Below are 26,594 nucleotides of genomic sequence, written 5' to 3'. Positions count from 1 at the left end.
AGAGAGAGAGAGAGAGAGAGAGAGAGCTTTGATACAATAGGCCATATTTAGTTTGTAAATGCTCGTCGTTTTCTTCTTTCTCCCCTCCCTCATCTCCTCCTCTAGCAGTCATATTGTGTGCAGTGCGCGCAACCGCGAACCTTCACTCAACGATAAAAGCTCGCGCCTGCTGGAAATCACCACACAGTCCCGCTATGCGTTTGGGCCACCGCGGCATTTTGGAATATATTTCTGAAGTTTAGGTTTTGGAGCATTCTTGCCCGTCTTTTTCTTCAAAGGTATTTTGATGTTACCAACAGAAGTCTCAGGAGGAGTGTGTTTCAGCACAAGGTAAGTGTGAGGATGCGGAGGGCACGCGCAGGTATAGTCTGAGCATCACCTGCTTTCACTCAACACATGTGAGAAAACGTGACATTGTCTATGTATTTTACTTTGCACATTTTATAGTTGCTGAATTGTTTCGCACTTTGTACTTTAATAAAAAAAATTATAACACTTTACAAAAATGCACCGTTTTTGACTGAGCAGCGGTCAACCATATTTATATTTACAGCTACCTTACAAATGCTCGATACACAGCACCTGTATTTAATAAAATAAATCGGGATAATAATAACAGATTAAGATAGAAGAAACTCGTGTAAATATTTACATAGCCTACAACAATATTCAGCATCAACACAAAGCATTTTGCAAAATACAGACTAATATTTCAAAAGTCAACGTTTAATTAAAAGAAAAGAACTTAAACTTGAATTATATATTATTATTTTAGTAAGGTCTGCAACGTGAAGGTGCAAACTAAATACTTTTGTATTTGTATTGCCATACTTCGTTATTACGGAGAGTTTCCTTGTAGCATTGCAAAAGTATGTTTGGTTTATTGTTTAAACAGCTTACATTTAGATTTAATGGACAACATTGTAAAAAATCTGCCTTATTCCCGTCAACTATTAACTATTAATTATACGTGAATTTAGCATTGAGTATTAAAACATGAAAAATCGAAACAGAATTATTTCTCGCACTATTTAGGTAAAATCATTTTTCATATATTCGCCACAGTGACAGCGTTAGTGCCCGTCCTGTTATATGAAGAACAAATCTCATCATATTATTTATAAGGAAAGACAGAATAGGCATAATATTATTAATGTAATAATACAATTATAATACAAAAATTATAATAGCAGCCGAATTTTTTTTTATAAAAAAGATATAGTGATTCTACTAATTGTATTAATATAAATAATATCCAGGAATAATAATATATTTTCAAATCAGTGTATGTAAAATAAACTAACTTATAACTACACTTGTATTATAGCCTACTTTCAACAAAGCGTCTGTAAAACAAATATATTTGAGTGCTGTTCTAAACGTACAATGATCAATGCACTGATCACACACATTTTTAATACATTCAAACCTCATTATGTTTATTATTCAAGCATACACCTTTAATTAAAAAATAGCCTATAAAAAAGGTTCATTAAAATCTGATCAACTGGGACTAGTAATCATTTTATTTTAGCTAATAATTAATTTTATTTATTTATTATTTTATTTATTTACTGGCTAATGTTTTATCAAAAGGTCACAGAAAGCCGTACGCCTTGTTACGGGCGTCTGTAGACTGTATCAGGTGAAGACGAGCTTTCGTAATGAAGACCATGCAGCTTTGAGCGCAATAGTGAAAATGTCGAAACTTTATTAGACATATTAAATAAAGTACAATGGTGTGACCAAATAAATGGACCAAATTGTCCTGCTATATAAATAAACAAATTCAAGGAGATGCAAAAACAAAAAAGAAACAGATGAGCGCGGGCCGCACGGGACTTGACGTTTTCCACCTTGGCTCGTAGATGTCGATGAGCTATGATAAAACTATTTAAATATCTTCATCAACTCACAGTATGTATTTTAAATATAAGAAATATATAATAATAATAGTTTATAATGAAATGAATGTGTAGGTAAAGGCTTGCGTTTCATCCGACTTTTGCGTTACTTTCTGTAAAGTGTAGTTTTTATTTGATGCTTTTTATACAGTCAGCACTCCAAAGAAGGGAGGAACGGAATGAAAACAGAGGAAAATCAATCATGTCTTCAGCAGGCCCCCTCCGCCACACCGTACGGTAAGAGACCGTGAGATTTATTGGTTTGTAAAAAAAACATAATTAAAGAACAAACGTGTTAAATTCTTCGTGTAACTGCATCGATTTCTATATACAAAAACTGACATATAGGCTCAAACTATTGTTTTTATTTAGGCTAAATATGTTCATTAATTTACTAAACATTGTTTTCCATTGTAAATATTTATCTAATTCGAGTCCCTCAGTGTGATATGGCAGCATGAAAGGTTTCTCAGCTGACACCTGCTCTTTTCTTCTCCCTTCAGAGCACGTGGGAGGAGGTGAGGTGTGCGCAGGGTGCGAGTCTCCGATTGCAGACCGCTTCCTTCTGCGCGTGAACGAACTGTCCTGGCACGAGACTTGCGTCAAGTGCGCGGTGTGTCGCAGCGCGCTGAGCGGAACCTGCTACTGTCGGGACCGTCTGCTGTACTGCAAGCACGATTATGAAAAGTAAGACACTTTCATGCGCATGTCTGTATACACTTTCTTTTGAATCAAAGTCCTGATATGTCACATCCGATTCTCTTTATACGTCAACAGAAAGTACAGTGCATTATTTTCATATAGGCCTAAATTATATTATTTTTGTGGTCATTTTGTTGATGTTCATCACCAGTGTAAGAAATTTCCGTTTAAAAAATCCTGATAGAAATTTCCTAAATAAAGGAAAAAGAGGAAGTGTTCACCCAAACACGAAAATCACTTTCACCATTTATTTAAAATCTATGTGGAGTTGGCACTGCTGTTTTTCATATGAGGATGAATGGTGACTGTCGAACTTCAGAAAAGACAAAGCACCATTAACATACATGTGTGCCATACAGTATTTCAAGTCTCCTAAACCCAAACAAGCTTCGTACAAGCAATGCACATTTTTGGATCTAGTCTATGGTTCATTTTCATTTTCTGAAACATTAGTGTTCGTCCTGTCTAATATCTGCGTTTGTGATCTACAGAAAAAAAACATAAAGGTCTGGAAAGAATAAATGTTGACAGGATTTTCGGTCTCTTTTTATTTTGATGGTCGGAGGGAGTAGTAAAAGATGAACTGGATCATAAGATGTACGTGCAATAAACTTTTGCTGTGGGTTCACTAGTGATTCAGTGGGTCAGTTTTGGTCATATAGGGAGATTCCTGGCATCCATAACTCTCCAGTGATATCATAGGGTGTGCAGACAGTTGAAGGACGCTTTTGTGAGCTGTTATCACTGTTGTGAGGAGTGTCAAGCAGTGTGGATGCTCCTGCTGTAACTGACAAGTAAGAACGGTAACACAAAATAAAAGAGGAAAGCGAAGTCAGGTGGAAGTATTTAAATTAGAAAAAAAGACCTAAGTTAGAAATGATTGTCCTGCCTGGAAAGATAAATCACAGAGAGTTCTAATGAGCAGCGATCTGGAGACAGGGGTGTCAACATTAAATTATCTTTTTCTAATGATAAAAACACATAAATCAAATGTAACCAGAAATATCAGACCATTGATTTGGCAGTAGTTTTACATAAGGACTTGCAAAAATGATGTCATCATAAAGCTAAAGATTATGAACTGTTACAAATGAGGTGATTCCTTTGAGATCATGGCACAGTGAAAAAAAAAACAAAGGAGATGCTGCTCACTATTCCTGAGCATGTTGTTAAAATCAATAAATGTTCATTTCAATATATTTAATTACTTGACCGTTTTTGTTTTTGCAAATGTTTCTTTGCAGATATAATGTGTTAATACTGAGTCTGCACTCTATGGTATGATGTGTATTTGTGGAGGAGACTTGGCACAGTCTTGTGCTGGTGACCTTGAATGAAACGGCAACAATGTCTCCTTGTGTCTTCTGCTGTATGTCCATCAACACCCACCACTCCTGACCATTTACCCCTCCTCTATCTACAGCAGGTGTGCTCCATTTCTGGGGTGCCAAGGAATCTTTGATAGCGCAAAAGGTGGAACTTGGGGGAAAAGTATTTGACTAAACTAGATTGAGACATTTTTCTGGTAACATCTCCATTAACATATTCTGTCAAAAATTGTGTTTAGGAATCAATCTCATTTACGTTGACAAAAGTCATTCCTAAAGGTCACGCATACGCTCTTAAAAAAAGGTGCTTCAAAAGGTTCTTCGATCCCATAGAAGAACCTTTTCGTTTCATAAAGAACCTTTAACATCTGAAGAACCTTTTAGTTTCACTTCAGATTATAAAAAAGTAAGAAAGAGATGGTTCTTTAAAGTCCCCGCGAACCGGAAGCTGCGGTCAGTTTTACTTTTCCGTATTTTGACGCATTTCCGAGTGAAATGGAATTTTGAATGTGAAAAATAGTGGGCGTGGCTTTCGTCTTTCTCTGCGATTGGATTGGATGTATGAAAAACAGCCATTGCATTTAACTGGCAGCAGACTGACAGTTGAAGGGGAGGAGTTAACGGATGCTCCGCCCAAGCCATCTAACATACATAATTTAAGATAGATAGTCAGAACAGGATGGAAGTGTATTTTCAGATTTTAACTGAAGATTATGAGGCGACATGATTTTTAAAAAGTGAATGACCCACATTGATTGTGACAAGCAGAGCGGGACGAGGGCCGTGGGGGAACGACGCGAGGCCGGTCAGCTGCGCGTTGCACCGGTCTCGCATCTCTCACGGAGGAGCTCCGGAAGCATAAAAGGAGGAGCGACAGCAGTGAAGGACGAGAGAAATTTCCCAAATAAAGGAAAAAGAGGAAGCAATGTACATTTTTGGATCTAGTCTATGCTTCATTTTCATTTTATGAAACATTAGTGTTCGTCCTGTCTAATATCTGCATTTATGATCTACAGAAAAAAAACATAAAGGTCTGGAAAGAATAAATAATGACAGGATTTTCATTTTTGGTAGACGGTCTCTTTTTAGAAATTTTTCTCTCGTCCTTCACTGCTGTCGCTCCTCCTTTCATGCTTCCGGGGCTCCTCCGTGAGAGATGCGAGACGTTCCCCCACGGCACTCGTCCCGCTTGTCACATTGATAAACTATTTAAAATAAACGCTGCAATATTTCATGAAAAAGTAGGCATTGTAATTTTTAATTTCACTGGGACTTTAAGGTTCTTTGTGGAACCAAAAATGGTTCTTTTATGGCATCACTGTTAAGAACCTTTTAAGCACCTTTATTTTTAAGAGTGTAGCTTTCAGTGTAAAACTGCATTTGTAACCTGAATTGTAACATTCTGAAGTTCAATGTCAAAGAGGAGATTACATCAAAAATTGTATTTGATTATAAAAGAAGACTAGCGTTACATCTCATAGACATCTACGAATATAACAAACTGTGTTTAACTTGAAATAACAGTGCACTTATGGATTGTATAAAATAAAACTAGAAATGTGTATTAGGAAAGTAACTGGCATGTTTGTAATTTTTTACATTTTAAAAACTTCACATTTTCACTTATAGTGTGTAATAATTTTGTTAAAATTTCTAAAGAAAACCCTTCCATTCCTACCTTCACACTGCATCTGTTCCTCCTTCAGTCCTTCACATTCTTGCCATTAAATATCTGACTTTCACTGACTATAAATTTTTAGATCATTTACACAACACCCTCCCACATTTTTAAAACCTAAATCAAAAACCTTTATTCATCAAATGTACTTACCAGCAAGCTTAAAATGGTAAAATACTCGTCGCTGTCATCTTTCCGGCTGACTCTGTCACCACACAGCCAGTAGACAACCATGCACCTCTACTGAAACCAGTCCCAGACCAATAACATCTCTCAGCCCCAGGGTACGGTGCCTGCATCCCTGGCAGAAAATTACACCAGCGAGGGTCTCGGAGGCCTATCAGCCCCCTCCTCTACCCCAAGACCCTACTTCCTCCACAAAAGATGAGCTGAGACCGACAAGAGGATATTTAGATGGCCCATGTTTAATAGATAACTCTGCGGGTGGAAAACAGAATCAGATGAAATCGGCATCCTCTGTGTAAAGTCATGCAAAGGAAAAGATTTAAATGGTGAGTAAATTAAGATTTTTGCTTTAGTCTTTTGTGTAAAAAGACAAGCAAGAGTTTAAGAAGAGCTGTCGCAAACTGTAAACTGAAGTCTGCAGTCAAAATTCTAAGTCATGAGCTCAGACATTCATGGCATCTACTAGTTATAGATGTATATCTTGCAAATATCTCATTAATCTCTATTTTTATTTCTCAAAAAGGAATCTTATGAGACACATCTGAGACAAAGTTCATATTTAAACGAAACACAACTGAGAAGTCTCGCTAAATCTCACAAGCTATAAAAGAGCAGCCGAATTGTTCTTCTTTCTTTTGCACTCTCTCTCTCTCTCTCTCTCTCTCTCTCTCTCTCTCTCTCTCTCTCTCTCTTTGTGAGCCTCTCCTTTACGTCGTCCATCACTGTCTGATTTCTAATAATATTTCTGTTCCAAACTTCATTTCCTACTTGTTGAGATTTATAGCCGTGGTGACACCAATCAGTTTATCTCTCCATTTATCCCACATTTTCACTTCATCATGTGGCTGCTCACTGTCTGCGTGTCTGTAGGAGAGGGAGGGGGGTGTTGATTGGGAATGCTGCTAATTATGTTCCTAGACATGACTACAAGCTGTGTTGTGGTTAGAGAGTTGTTGTACTGTCAGAGAGAAATATGACACATGGGCTTTGTTGTGGGATGTTGCCGTTGCTTTCATTTGCTACAGAGTCAATAAGCTGAAATTGAGCTATATTGAACTAGCTGAAGGGACAGTCGCACAAAAATCATCTCGTCTGTGGAACACGAAAGAAGATTTAGGCAGAACGATTGTGTCTGATATACTCACTTTCATTGTATAGAACGGGCTTCTTAAAAATATATTTTTGTGATATTTGCATTAAAGCATGAAGGTCACAAAGTATTCATGCCATTTTTATTGTCACAGTAAATGATGATAGATTTTTTTTATTGTAAATTTCCCTTTAATATTATTTTTCACAACCTTAAACAACCCATGAAAAAGAAAATTCTGATGATCTCTGTTATCTCTATTATTTCTCCAAGACGTCAATGAGATTAATTAATACATTTTTGCTCTTCTGCATACTTCTTATTTAGATATTTCTTCTGAGAAAGACCCAGAAATCTCACAGTCTCCACTGGAGTTTCAGTGAAGATCTCAACAATGTCACAAACTGAGCTCAGTCAGGCAATCAAAAGTCAACATTATTGAAGATCTCAATAGGAACTCAAACATTTCTCAATAATTGTACACTCTTAAAAAAAAAGGTGCTTCAAAAGGTTCTTTGATGCCATAGAAGAACCCGTTGGATCCATAAAGAACCTTTAACATCTGATGAACCTTTCTGTTTCAAAAAGAGTTCTTTGTGGTGAAAAAAGGTTCTCCAGATGATAAAAAAGTAAGAAAGAGATGGTTCTTTAAAGAACCTTTGAATGAATGCTTCTTTGTGGAACCAAAAATGGTTCTTCTGGCATCGCTGTGAAGAACCTTTTAAGCACCTTTATTTTTAAGAGTGTACCCAAATCCAGATTATTTTACCTCTACAGACGACTTTTTTTACAGCTCCATACTCTTAATGTATTTTAACCATTGTTTGAGTTTTATTTTTCCTAAGAAATTTTAGGACAAACGCACTCTTAAAAAGGTGCTTCATGATGCCATAGATTAAGAACCGTTTTAGGATGAATGGTTCCATAAAGAACCTTTAACATTTCTGTTTCACAAAAGGTTCTTATAAGTTATTAAGAGACCCTTTGAGTAAATGGTTCTTTGGGGAACCAAAAATGGTTCTTCTATGCCATCGCTGTGAGGAACCTTATGTAGCACCTTAATTTTAAGAGTGCATGATATTTAAATGAAATGTAACTGAGAGATCCATAAAATCTCCTGAGCTATTAAAGAGCAACTTCTGAGCAATTTATTTTTCCTCTCAGTACAAATTAAACGGGTCCATGCCATTTATGCTATGGGAAGTGAGTATAATAGCCTACATTATACATTGTTGCTTGTTGAGATCTAATACATTTCAAAGCAATCGGACTTAACATTTTCAATTGATGGATGTTAAATCAGGTTAAAAAATCCAATAGACTTTGTAATAGAGTCATAGAGACCTGAATATTATAAAGACCAGAGATATTAAGCAACACCATGGATAGTTCACCCAAAAATGAAAAGTACTCACACTCATGTCATTTCAAACCTGTATGACTTACTTTCATCTGCAGAACACAAAAGACGATATTTTGAAGAACGTTGGTAGCCGAACAACAGCGGTCCCTATTGACTTCCATTGGTTTTGTGTTTATACAATAGAAGTCAATGGGTACCGACTTTGTTCAGTTACCAAATTTCTTCTTTGTGTTCTGCAAACAGGTTTGAAATGACATGAGGTTGAGTAAATGATGACAGAATTTTGGAGTGAACTATCCCTTTAAAAATGCTTTAGTGGAAATCTTTGTGTTGTTTTTTTATACCCGAAGTTCCCATAACCCCCTGAGCTTCAGACGTCCAGGGAAAGAGAGAAGTAGTTAAGCGTGAAGGAGAGCTCAGATGATGTCAGGAGGTCGTGGAGGTGACAGAGGTGTATAGAGGAAGATGACAGAGGAAGAGGAGAGATGAGCTCGAGGTGTCTCCTCCTGTGATATTGCCACTGTTTTTGCATAATGTGTGATGAGTCTCCATCATCTCGCCTCTCGCACAACAATTTCATTACAGACGGCTAATAAATGTTTCATGGCAGAACAAGCTGCTCGCCTTGGCTTTATTAAATCTGAGATAATAAAAGAAGAACGACAAAAAATGAGAGTGGGGGGGAGAGATAGGAATAATGCCATAGATATTCTCAAACAGGACCGCCGTATCTTCTGTTTCTGGGGCAACCAATCCCCCCGCTCCCCCCCTTCCCGAGGTCTTCTTTTCGCTCTGCCACAGAGAGACAGGAAATGAGAATCTGGCTGACAGGATATTGCGTTCTGGTGGCCTGGGGATTAGCTATTTTATCCAAACACACACATACACGCACTCACTCGCATCTCACACAACTCAACACATCGATTCTGTCGGTCTGTACACCCTTGAGTATCCTACACACACGCAGAAAACGGTGTGATAGTAACGTATGGACGGCTCATGCTGTCAATCAGTGAATATATTACAATAAGTCGTGATGATATTCGTGGTGGCGTACTGCATATTCATTGTGTGATCTTTTGGGGATTACTCGGTATGAGCTGTTGTTTTGTATCATATCATAGGAGGCAGGTCAGAGGTTACTTCATACTAGCTGTCAGAATTGATGTTTCCAAATGTTTCATCTGTTAACAAGTGGCACTTTGACTAGAGAACTACAAATACTAAGAATGCTTTGAAGAACAATATAACATATGCGATGCTAAAGTGAAACCTTAAAAAAGCCATTTCTACCTGATCTGACTCCTAAAAATGTATTTCACATAACCTAGTCAGGGTTGAATCAATTGTTTTAACCTGAATAAAAAGATGTTTATATAAAATGTTACCACATGAAGAATATTTAGGTTACCTGACCATAGGCTTGTCACAGTATAGGCCCTACTGGTACTGACAAAAACAATGATATTAATAACTGTGATTAGTGATTTTTTTTATATTTCACATATGATAAAATCATATAAAATTTTGTGTCAATATCTGGTTGACACTCCAACATAGTAGCTGGTGATATTTCGCCTATTTAACCTTTTGCCTTAAAGGGATAGTTCATCCAAAAATGAAAATTCTTTCATCATTTATGCACCCTCATGTGGTTCAAAACCTGTATATGACTCTTTCTTCTGTGGAACACCAAAAAGATATTTTGAGAAATGTGTCAGTGGTTTTGTGTTCATACAAGTCAATCAAAGTCAACATTGTTTGGTTACTTACATTCTTCAAAATATCTTATTTTGTGTTCTGCAGAAGAAAGATAGTCATACAGGTTTGAAATGACGAGAGAGTAAATAAATGATGAAAGAATTTTCATTTTTGTGTGGACTATCATCACTTCTTCTCTCTGCCTCTATGCACTTGTATTTTGAGTTTGTTCCATTGGCCAAAATAGAAAGCACAAAATAAAACAAAACTGAAACTAAATTTAACTGATAGCAGTATTTTTTTTTTTTTAATTCCACGTACAATGTACAGAGATAAGAAAGGTGGATATATGCCAATCATCTCTGTACATCCATAGCTCTTTGTCCTTTACTCCCGCCAAACACCACCCCCCCCTGTTCTGATTAACACAAAGAAAAATATCTAATTTCGTGTGCAACAGAAGCAAAAAAAATGATCCAATTGTTTTTTTCTACTATGGTAGTCAATGACGTACCAGAAATATCAGTTGCTAACATTTTTCTAAATATCTTTTTGTGTGTTCATCAGAACAAAGAAATGTATACAGGTTTGGAACAACTTGAGGGAGAGTAAATGATGACAGAATTTTCATTTTTGGGTGAACTGTCCCTTTAAGAAGTGTTTAAATCACAAAGTGAATATGATTCAAAGGGAACATTTGAGATTGTATCATTGTGCATGAAATGTGTGTAGTCAGATCATTCTCTGTTAGTCTCTGTGATGGAATACAGGTGCAATAAGAAATAGCCCTACAGTATTTACTTTATAAATAGGCCATACGTTTAATATTGAAACATTTAACACACAATCTTTGATAGAAACACAAAAACATTGATAGATGCGACATATGCAGACAAATGACAGCCTTTAGAATCCAACTGAGAGAGATAACAATTACAAGAGTTTCAGAGCCTTCTTTTTGTTCTTGCATTATGACACTCATGATCTGTTTCAATGCATAATTACAAAATAAAAGTCTGAATCCAGTCAGTAATAATTAGCTGTATACGTTCAGTGATTTGCACACTACAGTCTGTAATTCAGTGAAAAAGCGAGAGTGTTACAATCGCTTGGCTAATGTGTGGTTATGATACGCGGGCTATAGCACAATATGTGTCAGTACATTAGCTGCTCACCTGTGCTTACGCTTATGCGTATGAGTGGTCTGATGTACATTTTTATCAGCTACCTGTTGGTTTTCTCATATTTCACCGTGGTGAATATTGGCGTGCGTGCGTGTCGGGAGGGAGGGAGGGCGGCAGGAGCGGGTTGTGGGGAATGCTGGGAGATTTTAATAACGCAGAAGCAGTGCAGTGAGATTTAATAAAAGAAGATGATGTGATTACGAATCCCTGGCTCTGAGCCACCTTCCCTCACAGCAATATCCGCTCTCTTGCTCGCTATCTCTCTCTCTCTCTGTCTCATATGCGCGCGCACACACACACACATAGCATCAACCCTTGCAATTATATGTCCATGTGATTTACATACTGCTTCCCAACATATACAAAGATGCACCAGAGACTCAGAGATCAACTGTGTAAGTATGACAGAAAGTGTTTGATTATGTAAAAGTATGTGTTCATGCATGGATTCAGCACCCACATGATGATTTTACAGATTCATGGAAAACTTTATTGAATATTGATATTGATACCAAAGCTTAAGTATACACTGCATGATTTCCTTCTGTTCTCTTTATTCAGGGCGGTCACGCTGTTTCTAAGGTAATAATCACAGGTTGCCTTTAGTTTTATATCTGTGCATGTGAAAATTTGCAAATTGGTTCTTACCTTGGCCACCCTCAATTGTTTTGTGTTTATTTGCAATGATTCTTTCTTTGTTTTTATTTTGACATTCTCATAGAGTGTAAAGCTGAATCTCATAAAAAACCTTTTTAGGTCTCATTTCACATCAAAACTACAAAAAAAAGTTTTTTTCCATAAAGAAAATGCCTTATAATGAGTTTTACATTGTGAGATTATTTACATGACAATTAAAGCACCTGCCATCACTATCACAAATTCATACATTGAAAAAATTTTCTGCCAGCTGGGGCGACAGAAATATACTGTAAATTAACAGTTCTTTCCTGTATAATTACATGTTTTTCCTGTTTTGTAAATTTGCAGTCTTTTCTGTAATTTGACGGTTTTTACTGTATTTTAAAGATTTGTAAAAAAAACTGTACAATTACATTTTACTTTTGAGTTTTCTGTCAGAACTGTAAAAAAAGAAAAACAATAATTTGATCAATTAAATATATTTTAAAATATAATAAAAATATTACATTTGAAAAAATAAACATACATTTAAAAATCACATGCAAAATTTTTGCCATAGTTGTCGTGACAGTAATGTCACAGTAAATCAAAATCTCAAAAACAGGTTTAATTCTTTTAAGCAAAACGCTTTTGTATTTATTTGCTTAGGGAGAAATATGACCTGATACATTTTTGATGAGCATCTCTCCTGCAGTTGCTTTATGGATTGCGTTGAGGGTTTCTGGTCTTGAAATTCTTGGATGTGAGTTTAGTAGGTGGTGATTTGGGTAATTTGGCATTTTTGGCAAATAGATTGAGACAGATTAACCGTAGCAGCTGCGTTTCGGACAGGATCATCACATCCGTGCAGATTAGAGGCTGTAATGTGGACCTGGCTGTCTCTCACTTCAGCAGATTTCAGATACGACACCTTTACCACACGCAGTCAGGGTTCCATAACACACACACACTACAAACACACACAGATTCAACTTCTGCATCCTTAAAGTTTATGCTATCTATCAAATGTGCATTTAATCTGTTCCTAAAAGAAAACATCTTTTTAAAGTGACAGCTCCCTTCTGTCTGCTTTGTCTTGTTTGCTAAGGCAAGCATTACTATCTGATTATACAAAGGGTTAAAAGGTTTACCCATAACTATTAACCCATGCTTTGAACATCAATTATGCAGAGATTGATTGCAAACATGAGGAGCAAAATATCCAATATCCATATATTCAAATATATCGGCCAAAGTCAGCGAATAAAATATCATGGAGACTTTTTTAGAGTGACTTTATATCAGAGACTTTTTAAGAGTGATTCCACATGCAAGCACCGCTTCACATTTTCGTTTTTTTGGGTGTGTGTCCAGTTCAGGTGCTTGACAATGTTTTCCCCTCTCGTGACTGTTGCTTTGGGTTAATAAAATGTGCACACATTTGGACTCCCATCACCACCATATGATCGTCTACAGGTACATCTGCGGCTGCCTGTCACTATTTATGAGAGTACATGTGCTTGGCAGTATATGTGTTCTCGCGAACGTGTCATGTGTGTGCGTGCGTGCGAGTATGGCATGTTTATTTGAGTGTGTGAAAAAGAAAGAGGAGAGATTAACCCCATGCTATCCTCAATCCCTGGTTATGAGTTTACAGCGTCTGTCTGGGCATCGCACTGTTTAAACAACAATCTAATTAATCCTGTCTTTATTAGTTTCACGGAGCTGGGGAGGGAGGCTTGGAGAGAGGGAGGGAGGACGGGGAATTCTGGCAGAAAATATGAGCCGGGTAGGAGGGAAGAGAGGAGGAAAAATAGGGGGTTTGGTGGGGATTTAAGAGTGAAAGTGTGGTGGCTTAAAAAAAGAATTGTGATGTTGCTGAGTGAGCGTTGTAGAGGATAACAAGGTTTAATGAGAGTAAGAGGTAAATTACCTTCTTAAAGGGACAGTTCACTTAAAAATGAAAATTTGTTCATCATTTACTGTTCATCAAATGTCATTTCAAACCTGTATGACTTTCTCCTGCAGAACACAAAAGAAGATATTTTGAAGAATGTTGGCAAACAAACGACATCGGCCCTATTTGACATCCATTGTATGGACACAAAACCACTAAAACATTTCTCAAAATATCTTCTTTTGTGTTCCACAGGAAAAAAAAGAGTCATGCACTGTAATTTACTGTAAGTGTCTAATGCATGAGAGTATAAATAAAATCTTATTCTTCACATTTCACTGTTTTCTTCTCAATCAGATGGGCTCTCGTGATGCTAGTGTGTTGTCAAATATTGCCACCCAGTGTTACCCACGAAACATTGCATAAGGACAAAGTGTTCACTAACATGTCCATGTGTCTCAGGTTGTTTGTGAGGAAATGCAGTGCGTGTCTGCAGGCGATCGGGCGCTCGGAGCTCATCATGCGTGTGATGGGACAGGTGTATCACCTGGGCTGTTTCAGCTGCTGTGAGTGTGAGCGCCGGCTGCAGAGAGGTGATGAGTTTGTGCTGAAGGAGGGACAGCTGCTCTGCCGCGGAGACTATGAGAAAGAGAGAGAGATGCTGGCTGCCATCAGCCCGGCCCCTACTGAGTCTGGTACAAATGACCTCTATAACTTCACCATATCAATGATCCTGAGCATTTAACCATTATTCGTTTGATGTTAAAAATACTTTTGTCTATGTCGGTTTAAAGGAGCAGTTCACACAAAAATTTACTCACCCTCATGCCAGATGTATGTGACTTCATTTCTTAAGCTGAACACAAACAAAAAATGGTATATTAAAATGCTGTCATGTTGGTTTCAAAGTCATGACAACATTTGAGTGAACATTTTTAAATGGATAGCTCTCCCAAAAATAAAAATTCTGTCATCATTTATTCAAACTGTTGTTTAAAACTCTATATGATTTTCTTTTCTATGGAACACAAAAGAAGATATTTTGAGAAAGGTTTTGTGTCCTATATTTTGTGTTCTGCAGAAGTCATACGGGTTCTTTTTTGTGTGAACCATCCCTTTAAGACAGGAAGGAAAAATTTGTTGACTTTCCAAAATAAAAGTCTAAAGTCATCATTGCCCATTGAGCCAACTATTAACATAACTACTATTCTAGAAAACGAAACACACAGAATTTATGATCAAATTAAATAGAACATGATATGTATGCTTGCAACAACACTGATTTGGTCAGAAAACTGGCAACTTTTAAATGACAATCAATGGAGAAAGATGTTTTTTGCCTGCCAAATGGTATAATTCTGGCAATGGCAGCTCTATTAGCTTTATTTTAGCTCCTCAGTTTTTGTGCAATATTTGTAGTACTTTCGATGTCAAAAAAATAACACACTTCACCTTTAATCCACTGTTCAAATCCTAATGTTTATCTTCCCCGTGCAGTAAAGAGTGAAGATGAGGAGGGAGGTGGCGTGTCCGTCGGAGGAAAAGCCGGGGATGATGGGAAAGAGCACAAGAGATCAAAGAGACCACGTACCATCTTGACCACACAACAGCGCCGGGCCTTCAAAGCCTCCTTTGAGGTGTCTTCCAAACCCTGCCGAAAGGTAAGCAGTCACAGGCCATTCGTGTGCGTAGTGTGTTCTGACAGCACATGAACATCTCATATATCTTCTGTCGCTACACTATAGGTGAGAGAAACCCTTGCAGCTGAGACTGGACTGACGGTGAGAGTCGTGCAGGTGTGGTTCCAAAATCAAAGAGCAAAGGTAGACTGTCGTCATATCTTATTCACAACGATTATTTAACATTTATCTTCAGTCTGAAACAATAAAATATAATTGACTTCCATTGTATGAACACAAAGACATTTCTCAAAATATCTTCTTTTGTTTTCCACAGCATAAAGAGTCAAGTTATTCAGAAAATGTGATGTCATGTGACATGCAAGGGAGGGATGACTTCATGTTTGTTGTGTGTTTAGATGAAGAAGATCGCTCGCAGACAGCAGCAGCAACAGCAGCAGCAGGAACAGGAGCAGATAGGCGGGGGCAGGAGGGGGCCGAGCAGAGGGGGGCGCCAGAGTAACGACGACAGCGAGGGTAAGACACGGCCGGATCGGCAACACATCCGTATGGAAAGCCGTTTGGGTCATATTTTGCCATCAACCAAACGCCTGGTGTTCAATAAACGGGGGTTTTACGGCATTTAAGACATAAAGACGCTGCAAAGTAAGGCGTTTTGTAGCGCATGCGCCGTAAATTACGCCATTTTCGCAGTAGAAACGGCGTTAATAATGGCGTTTTAAATGCAATGCGAAAAGCCGTTCATTTCAGCGTTTGGCCTTCCATAGTACGCCGTTAACGGCGGCGCTTCCATGTAACAAAGACGCCGTAAAAAGCGGCATTTTCTATAATATTAAAATCAGCCTTTTCAACACAGTCCAGCCCCTCCAATGAACAGAAAGACCTGTGTAGTAAAATGTCAGTAACATTCCCTGTTTTTAACTTTATTGCGAATACTGTTTAGACTTTCATTATGTGATATTTTTCCATTGGGCACGTTTATCCTCTTTTCTTTTATCATATGTGCACAAACTGCATATTTTTTAGAATGTGTACGTTCATGACTCTGTGTGCGTTCATGATTGTAAAATGCATTGACTTCCTACAGGTAGGTGTCAGCCTCGGTAGCGTAGTGATCTGCGTGTGCGGCAGCAGCAGCAGCACAGTACTGCTTTTAACGAAAAGAGTTTGGCTCCGCGGTCCGACCATATTCTTCGTTCCTTTTGAATTGTTTTATTGGGTCATATTTTTAAATGTTAGAACCCTACCCTGTTGCTGACAACTAATTAAATGAAAAGCTTATTACCAAGCCAACCGGTGTAAGGTCTTAAAGGGGTCATATGGCGCGAATACGTGTTTTTCTGTGTCTTTGGTGTGTTATAAGTTGCCCATGCATGTATTAGAAACGTAAAATTGCAAAAATTAAAGTGTGGGAACAAAAGATGCATTCTATCTAAAAGCGAATGCTCACCCAGACCTGCCTGAAATGCCTCGTGTAACCACACCCCCACAAATCTACGTCAGTTCGTGGTATGATTTGACTAAGACCGCCCAAATGTATACGCAAGTAAGGTGAGTGTACCTGTCAGCACAATTGCTTTAGAACCTGATGTTCCAAATATGGTAAGAGGCGTTACATTTCCCTCACAGGCTTGCAGTATTCGACCAATCACTATGCACTGGTTAACTGGCTAATCATAGCACACCTGCTTTTCAGAGCCATGAGCTTTGTAAAAAATCTGTACGTGTCAGAGAGGCGGGGCAAAGAGGACATACAATTCAGGACACTCTTGAAAAAGAGATTTTAATCTCAATGAGTCTCTTCCTGGTTAAATAAAGGTAAAATAAATCATGTACGGTATGTGAAAAATACAGCATTTTTGAACCTTAAATCGTGTGTACACATTGCATTACATCTCAAACAAACGATAATATTCGTTTTAGCCGTGTCATATGACCCCTTTAATGCATGTAACAGCTGGGCTAAGCCTGCTTACTGTACAGTGGCTGTTGCGAGTATGGTTTTATTGATTAAAAAGGATTTCCCATACGAACGCCTTTATTTTTCTATTTACATACAGACTGTACATGCTGCATGCATTCAGTATGAAACGCTATAAGCTTTTGACGATCAAAAATCTAAAAATGATGGAGACATAAAAACAATAAGGGAAATGCTGACAAAAAAAGCTATTGTTGCGTTATTATTATATTATACGACAAAAACGGCATTTTTAAAAGAAATTATAGGCCTGCTTTTATAATTTATTTATTGTTGAATACAGAACAACAAGCAGTAAAGGTGCAATTAGAACGAAACGTTTTTCCCTTCACAAATAAAAGGATAGCCTATAGCCTACGCATAGCCATCTTAGGGGCTGTGTCCTCCGAGGCGCATTTACGCGGCTGAAAACGGCAGGAGCTCGGCTGAAAACGCCCGCTGAAGGCGCAGCGTTCTGCCCAAAGTTGAGCATTTTTCAACTCAGGGCGATCGGTCGAACGCCGGCGCTGAGCGTGAAAAAAATGCATAGCACCAGCGCAGAGCGCAGAGCGCAGAAAAAAAACGTCAGCTGATGGCTTTTTTTAAAAGCGCGGCGTTTCCATAGGAAACAATTGAAAAAACACGTCGGCTGCAGGCGTAAACGCCTCGGTGGACACGGCGCTTTAAGCTACATACAAATTGTCAAACAAAAATAAAAGCCAATTGACCCTTCGCTAAGCCCCGCCCTCCTTAGTTACTGTTGCTACGCCTGTCAAGCTTTCACGCCTGGCAAGTGTATTACAGCATGTATATGCACCGGTGTCAAACATTCCCAAGGAGATAATTAGTAAATTTTGGCGAACATGTGAAATATCTGAGAGAGCAAGACAAAAGGGACTGCAGTGTGCATTCGAGGGATATATCCACGACATAATATGCAACCGATTAGAAAATAATTTAATCAAAATTCAAGCTAAAGCCTATGAATGATAACATTCTCTAAAATTCTTATATTTTAGTAGCGCGCCAGGCTACTGCTCACACGTCGTGGGTCTAATCTACGCCTTGGACCTGGCAAGAGCCAGAGATGCTGAGCTGAGCCATACATCATCAACAACACAAACACATTTCCGTCTTGCCTTTAATCATCTTATTTTACGTTCAAATATATGCATTATGAACAAAGAACCGTCATTATTTCCAAGCAATGATGTGCTGAGTTAGCTAGCTAGCTATCATTAGCGTGCTCTTACCTTGGAGCAAACATAGGTGTTTTTGTTAATCCTGTCGACCTTTAGTGGGACATTCTAAAACGCTTAACGTGACACGCTTAACGTACCTAAACAGCGATAAAGGAAAACCAAGTTTCTGTCAAATTTTACTTCTAATAAACACATGCTGCTGTCAAAAGAACGAGCTCTTGGTCCGCGGATAGAGTGAATATCACGTTAAGCGTCTCACCATAGAAGTCCATTATAAGAGAAAACATCTTAACGTGACTTAGACAAATTTCTGTCATTTTAGTTGTAATTAATACTTCAAAAGCCACCGTGCATTGTGTTGAAAAGTGGCGTAGCCTACTCTTTATGCCCTGTCTGAAACCAATATTAAGAAATGAGGCTGAAAGGCAATAAAGTTGCTAACTCCTGGCTTCAGTGTTGTTACACCGAGCTGAATAGCCAGTGGAGCAAACTAGAACAAAACAGCACAAATGTTTCTAAAAGCTCTGATAAAAAGGGACAGAAATATAAATGAGATGATACAGCGCGTTCTTGTGGCACGAATGCTCGCGTGGCTATTGCGTCAGTAGGCTAATTGGCGTTGCCGTTGGTTGCCGACCAAGAGGTCGTTCTTTTGACAGCAGCAAGTGTTTAGTACAAGGAAGGTTTGACATAAATTTGGTTTTCCTTGATCGTTGTTTAGGTACGTTACGCCACGTTAAGCTGTTTCCTTATGTGGCAGGGTGGTTGGATCTTTCCTGTGGTGATGTCACCATGTAGGTAGCCTATTAGCGACCAGAGGTGGACAGTAACGAAGTAAATTTACCTGAGTACTGTACTTAAGTACACTTTCTGAGTATCTGTACTTTACTTGAGTATTATTTTTTCTGAGTACTTGTACTTTAACTTCACTACATTTGAAAGACAAATATCATACTTTTTACTCCACTACATTTATAAAAAGGTCCAAAAGTAGAAAATGGTTTCTATGCAGCGNTTTTAGTGCAAGATAAACATTTGGAAATCTGTCAATTTCTCTCAATTAGACAAGACAAAAAGAAATGCTACATAATCTGTCAATGAAGCAGATCGTTGGTGAGGGAGCGTGTCCTACTCCCAAGTCCGGACTCCCTCACCGAAGCAAGACACTTGGCAGACCGGTTCTGGAAAGCTGCAGGCCCTCGGAAGATCGCCTCTTCACGGAGCGGCTCTGTAACAGGCCCCCACAGTGCAGGATCCACAGGGAGTAGAGGCGTTGAGGTACAGGGGCTGCTCGCAGACTCGACGAGCGGCTCAGATGGCGGTGAGACTCGACCATCACCGCTTCCCTCAACGGTCGCACTCGCAGCAGAATCCGGGCCGTCGGTTGAAGATGCTGCCGGGGGCTCTTCTCTCTCGGGGCTGTGAACATTAGCTAGCGCCGGCAGTGAAGAAATGTCCTGGCTAGCTGAGCTGTCCTCGTTGACGGATGCTGCCTTAGCAGAACAGTTGCTAACGTTTACTAGCGTGAAGAAATTCCCTATTTTCGGTATATATTTTAAATTTTCTGCATTCCTGATATCCTTCTCCTTTTTTAATTTCCGTTTAGCGCTCCCACTTAGCTTCTCCATGTTTGCATTTTTTGAGTTGTGTTGTGTAGCGGAGCTTGCCGTCACGCGACCGGCTCAGTGCACGTTGATTGGCGTCACCGCCCTGGGCCCTTTAGAGGTCGTGGGCCCCTGGGCAATTGCCCAGTTGCCCATATGGTTAATCCGGCCCTGGGTATATGCAACACAAAAGCACTGGATATTTAGGTTATAATAATACGCTCCATCCACATAGGGCTGGGTTTCTTTATAGAAAAATACGTGCTTTGTCGAGTAAAATAAATCACATCGAAATGAAAGTTTGTTTCTCAGTCTGTTGAGGCCGGCTGCGGAGAAACGTGCTCCTCCTCCTTTTTGAAATGTGCTATAAACTTGCATTGCCTATATTTATTTAAATATAAGGCAATTAAATAAATCGCTGTTTGAATGTAATATTACTATTATTGTTGTTGTTATTAGTGCCCTTAACAGACAATTACAAGACAAGGAAGTTTAGCTTTATATATTTGGTTGTCGCAGCACCACACAGAACATCAGACACAAGCTTAGAGGCATGAATTTATTATTAAACAAGTTTGCTTTGTTCTTGAATCAAAAGTGGAGTAAACACACACACATCCGAATCTGAGAGATCCTCTCTTCAAAACATCTCATATCAACAGTTGAGCCTCAAAATATTCATTGACAAGTCTTTACATCTTTACTGAAAGTCTTAACTCGTATAAACCTGCGTAATGACAAATATTATTATTACAATCGAAACCGCTGTTATCTATGTAAATGCACTGCCCGGACTGGATTTAACTCAGCAAATAGGTAAGAGCCTCCCATTGGATTGGAGTTCTAGGTTCAGCAACGTTATGTGCCCAAAGAATGAGGTCAGCTGACTACACTGTCAGAAAAAATGTGCAAAATTTGTACCTTTAGGGGTGCAATGGCTTGTCACTGGGGCAGTACCCTCAAAGGTAAAAATATTGTACCCTTTCACACCCAGACAGCAAGCAACCATTGAATCAATGTTAAAAAATAGTTGATTTATCAATGTTAATTACATTGAATCAATATCACTTTTGCACCTGCAATTAATATTGAAAAAATGTTGAAATTTCAACAAATCACCATTATTGTGATCAGTGTTTGGCTCTTGACTCTTGAGTTTTAATGTTAAGTTTTCTTTAGCTGTCCAACACGATGTTGTGGCAAGATCCAGTGGGATCATAAAATGATAGTTATATTCTTCACAATGAAGTTCTGTAAATTACTTTTGAGTGTGATATATTATTAATATGTGAATGTGAAGTTACCTGAATATACTGAATGACCAGGTTATGGCACAGGCATATTCCAAGATGACAATGCCAGGATTCATTGGGCTCAAATTGTGAAAGAGTGGTTCAGGGAGAAAGAGACATCATTTTCACACATGGATTGGCCACCACAGAGTCCACACCTTAACCCCATTGAGAATTTTTGGAATGTGCTGGAGAAGACTTTGCGCAGCGGTCCGACTCTCCCATCATCAATACAAGATCTTGGCGAAAAATGAATGCAACTCTGGACAGGAATAAATGTTGGCGGGAATACATTGCAGATGCTTATCTAAATGATGCCACGGCGAATACGTGCCATAATCAAAGCTGAAGGCAGTCCAAAGAAATATTAGAGTGTGTGACTTTTTAAAATGTTAACATTTTATCAATTATTAAAAGCTGAATTTTCAGCATCATTACTCCGGTCTTCAGTTTCACTGAACTCCCAGGAAGGAGTTGTGAAGGAGAATGAGCGGGAAAGCGATTTACTGCCCTTATGAGAAGGCAATACAAGACGCCGCTGGTTTGATGAACGCAGGGATCTTGATGGGGTGTAGGAGTGTAGGAGGGTGTGAAAGTATGCCGGTGCAGATCCAGTGATAGTCCTGTAGGCAAGCATTAGTGACTTGAATCTGATACGGGCTTCAACCGGTAGCCAGTGGAAAGAGATAAAAAGGGGTGTCACATGAGCCCTTTTGGGCTGTTGGAAGATGAGGCATGCTGCTGTCTTCTGGACCAGCTGGAGTGGTTTGATAGCCTTTGCAGGAAGACCAGCAAGGAGAGAATTGCAGTAGTCCAACCTTGAGATTACCAGGGCCTGGACAAGGAGTTGTGCCGCATGCTCAGTGAGATAGGGTCTAACCTTTCTAATGTTGAATAAGGCATATCGGCATGACAGCGTTGTCTTTGCAATGTGATCATTGAAGGACAGCTTTTCATCAAATATGACTCCGAGGTTCCTGGCTGTTTTGGAAGGAGTGATTGTGGTATTGCCAAGTAGGATGGTGAGATCGTGTTGCACCGTGGGGTGTGCCGGAATCACGAGTAGTCCTGTCTTGGCAGGGTTCAGCTGGAGGTGATGCTCTTTCATCCAAGCCGAGATGTCTTCTAGGCAGGCTGTAATGTGAGCTGCTACAGTGGTATCGTCTGGGTGAAACGAGATGTAGATCTGGGTGTCGTCAGCATAACAGTGATACGAGAAGCCGTGTGCCTGTATGATGGGTCCCAAGGATGTCGTGTAGATGGAAAAAAGCAGCGGTCCAAGCACCGATCCCTGAGGGACCCCAGGGTATAGGCTATCCTTTTATCGTGAAGGGAAAAACGTTTAGTTCTAATTACATCTTTGCTGCTTGTTGTTCTGTATTTACCAAATAAATAAAATATAAAAACATTTTTCATTTAAAAATACAGTTTTTGTCATCTAAAAACATCTATATAATAATAACGCAACAATAGCTTTTTTGTCAGCATTTCCCTTATTGTTTTTATGTCTCCATCATTTTTAGATTTTTGATCGTCAAAAGCTTATAGCATTTTATACTGAATGCATGCAGCATGTACAGTCTGTATGTAAATAGAAAAACAAACGCGTTCGTGTGGGAAATCCTTTTTAATCAATAAAAACATACTAATTTAATCAGTTGTATGGTGGCAAAATTCAGCAAATTGGCTTTGGTGAATAGGAGAAACAAAGAAACCGGGACTAAAACACGCAATTATTTGCTAAAATTACAAGCAGCTGGACTCGACGGTGATCCTTACGACTTCTCTACGACTTACATAGGAATCAAGTGTTCCTGGACACTGAAATGTTGCGCGGAATTGCATATTGTAAGCAGTCATTTTGCTGAGTGTTTTGCCACCCAGGAGGGCATGCACGCTCCGGCGTGCTCACGTGGTGTTCACGTGGTAAAGTGACGACACGTCCATACCCTCTATTATAGAAAACGCCGCTTTTTATGGCGTCTTTGTTACACGGAAGCCCTATGGAAGGCCAAACTGCGAAATGAACAGCGTTTCGCATTGCATTTAAAACGCCGTTATTAACGCTGTTTCTACGTCGAAAACGGTGTAATTTACGGTGCATGCGCTACAAAACGCTGTACTTTGCGGCATCTTTATGTCTTAAACGCCGTAAAACCCCCGTTTTCTGAACACCAGCCGTTTGGTTGATGGCGAAATATGACCCAAACGGCTTTCCATACATCCGTGCGAAGTATCTTGACTGAAGGTGTGAACCTTAGGCCGTCTCTCCACAGATGGCTCCAGCAGTCACGGTCTGGACGGACTCCTCTCGTTTTCCTCTCTTCCACGCCAGCAACTCTTGGCTTTGGATCCGAACGTATACGGAGGCGAGCAGTTCCGACACGGGCTCACACCGCCACAGCTCGGACCCGAGCACATGCACTCTTACGGTAATGCATGAGGTCTTTATGAACATTGTTGCTGTATTTTAAAGCATGGTCTTTGTTTATAAGCAAACGTTGACTTTTCAGACTCGGAGACTGTGTTTCATGACTTGGACAGCGACGGAAGCCTCAGTCATCTTGGTGATTGTCTTCTGTCGACTGCTGAAGCTGGAGTTCTGGCAGGGCGAATAGGAAATCCCATCGACCGCCTCTACTCAATGCAAAACTCCTACTTTACCTCGTGACCCCTCGGAGACCCTGGTTACACCAACCTGAGCAGCTACATTGCCACTGCAGAGAGCAACAAACAGATCGAGCCTCAATGGAGCCAAATTTCATCACACAACCACGAGAATCCCATTTTAGCCGTCCCAATAAAGATCTGAGAGAGGGCATGAAAACACTTGAAATGACACAGCTTTGATTAGATGTAAAGATTATAAGAATTTGATGTTTCGCTGGAAAGACGATGTTGTCTATTATGGGTATGTTACACAAACACTAATGTACACCTTTTTCTGACAGTCATAAGCATACTACATCAGTCAGCTGTTGATAGATTTAGTGTTATCTCACCTTCACTGCGCAGCAAACAAGAATCTCTTACGTCTTGGATAGGAATCAGCTTCTATTCAACAGTACAAACCAAAACGTCTATCAAGCTAAATGTCAAGTCAAAAGTATATCGATATTTCATGTTTCTGTTCACTGAATACGTTGACTAAGTCAGTGCCATCATTTCTTTCATTGGATGTACCTGTAACCTTATTCATTCAATGAAACAAACACCTGCGTCTGATGGCGTGAATGAGAAATGTTATGCATTAAAGAGACAGTTCGCCCAAAAAAAGAAATTCTGTCATCATTCATTCACCCTCATGTCATTCTAAACGTGTTTGTGACTCTTTTTTTACCACGGAAAACAAGAGACGATATTTTGAGAAATATCTCGTATCCATACAATGGAAGTCAATGGAGTCCCATGTTATTTGGTTACCAGGCTTCTTCAAAATATCTTCTTTTGTGTTCTGCAAAAGAAAGTCATACAGATTTTGAATGACATGAAAGTGAGTATATGATCATTTTTGGGTGAATTGTCCCTTTAAGTCACATTTTACTCTAAGTGGCATTTTCCCGTCTAGTATTTTGGAGTATTCATTTTAAACGTCACGCTGACTGTGCATTAGAAATGCAATAGAAAAAAAGATGTTATATAAAAATAAATATATACATCACTCAATAAACAAATATAAGGCAAAGTAGACAGTAAAATATGTGAGTCCTGCTTTATTGGGTTGTTTCCACCCATGGTTGGATAAATATGAACAAACCCACTTTGGTTGGTTTTCAATTAACCTAGAAATGTCCATATCTGACCCAACCATGTGTTGAAACAACCCAGCACTAGGGTTCATGGCACACAGGAGGAACACATACCACAATAACTCAAGGCAACAGCACAACACAAGACATCCCACCCTATACTCAATAACATGAAAAACTCAACTTGATTTGACAAATAAATCAATGTCATATTAATATCATATAACAAATGAGATCAATATAGTTGAATATTGAGAATAAGAAATGAATTGAATTAGATCTCAGGTAGATCTGAAATATATCAAACAGTATACTATTTGGACACAGGGTAGAGTGAAAGTCATTTTTACATTGATAAAATATGAATTGTAATGTTAAAATCAAAAAGGGCCTTGTATTTTTTACAGCAGTGTCGCTTTAAGTTGAACGATATCAACTGTAAAGATGTTTTAGATAGTTAGGTATCAGGTATAATATAGGACATCGGTTTTGCTTTTATATTTTAAACAGAATGAAGAGGTCTGAGGTGAGGAAATAATCAGGGTTACTGATGTTACAGGGTTACTAAGCCTTATACCGTCACAGGGTTGATAGTGTTATCTCTTTAGTACTGGCAAGGAAATAGCACAAAGTATTAACAATACGCCCTAAATGTTACAGAGGACGTGACAAGTGTTGCTAATTGTGCTTTATTGTAATATACTAAATGTGTCACATGACTGTTGTTGCAATGACCACTATTGTTATACGTGTAGTTACTTACATTGACTCTTTTTACTTGCGGTTATTGTTCACTATATTTTTTTGGCAGAACTCTGGCATTGGAATATTTATGTTGCAGCATGACAAAATGTATATGTGATATGTATTATTTATACTGAAGATACCAAACAATGTACAGCACACGTAGAACCGGATGCTTAATGGTTATTCTCAACAAACTGAAATGTGGTTGTTTTAAGTACACTGGACATGACATGCTGTTAAATCACGTGTGCAGCTGACTACTCGAGTATTCATGAACTATTTTGTGATACTGGATTATTTCATAGTAGAGTGTGGTAATATTTCTCAAAGGGACTGCATTGATGACAGCTGTGGATGGATAGATGAACGATATATCTTACAGCACACTGTTATCTTTCTTTTACCTCTCAGTGAATGTGTTTTAGTGTATGGTGTTCTCGGTTTTCCAATATAACTCGTCATTGAAAACATTGACACAAACCTGACTGTTTGATTTGTGGCTCACACGTAGTACTCTGATGGGTATATGCTCCTAACTCTGGTAATAGAATTATATTTATTCTCATAGATTTCTATTCGGCCAGTTTTCTACTTTTGATAAATGAAACAAATGAAAGATCTGTTCTGCTCGGTGGTCAAAGGCTCAAACCTCCCTCTGTGTCCTCCCTCTCGTTTTACCGGCGGTCAAAGAAATTTTAATCTAATGCCTCCCTACACAGTCTTTTGTTCCCGGACCCAGGGAACCGGCA

At 38.9% G+C, this 26,594-nt stretch overlaps 1 protein-coding gene across 1 annotated transcript; it reads left to right on the top strand.

Moving 5' to 3' along the window:
- Positions 1 to 115: 115 nt before the first annotated feature.
- lmx1al (LIM homeobox transcription factor 1, alpha-like) lies at positions 116 to 26,358 on the top strand. Its single transcript, XM_057346680.1, has 9 exons — positions 116 to 330; positions 2,056 to 2,141; positions 2,408 to 2,591; positions 14,114 to 14,346; positions 15,149 to 15,312; positions 15,397 to 15,474; positions 15,690 to 15,807; positions 23,626 to 23,781; positions 23,863 to 26,358. The coding sequence occupies exons 1-9, from the start codon at positions 287 to 289 to the stop codon at positions 24,018 to 24,020; spliced, it is 1,221 nt and encodes a 406-aa protein (XP_057202663.1). The 5' UTR covers positions 116 to 286; the 3' UTR covers positions 24,021 to 26,358.
- The last annotated feature ends 236 nt before the right edge of the window (positions 26,359 to 26,594 follow it).

The sequence above is a fragment of the Triplophysa rosa genome, linkage group LG11 (genome assembly GCF_024868665.1).
Source record: "Triplophysa rosa linkage group LG11, Trosa_1v2, whole genome shotgun sequence".
NCBI classification, from domain to species: Eukaryota; Metazoa; Chordata; class Actinopteri; order Cypriniformes; family Nemacheilidae; genus Triplophysa; species Triplophysa rosa.
Note: the sequence above shows the minus strand (reverse complement) of the source record. Positions and strands in the feature narration are given on the sequence as shown.

Excerpts from the sequence above, each read along its gene's own strand:
- lmx1al (XM_057346680.1), top strand. The coding sequence starts at position 287 with ATGTTACCAACAGAAGTCTCAGGAGGAGTGTGTTTCAGCACAAG. Across the intron at positions 15,313-15,396 it reads CTTCCAAACCCTGCCGAAAG|GTGAGAGAAACCCTTGCAGC; the intron begins GTAAGCAGTCAC and ends GCTACACTATAG. Across the intron at positions 15,808-23,625 it reads GAGTAACGACGACAGCGAGG|ATGGCTCCAGCAGTCACGGT; the intron begins GTAAGACACGGC and ends GTCTCTCCACAG.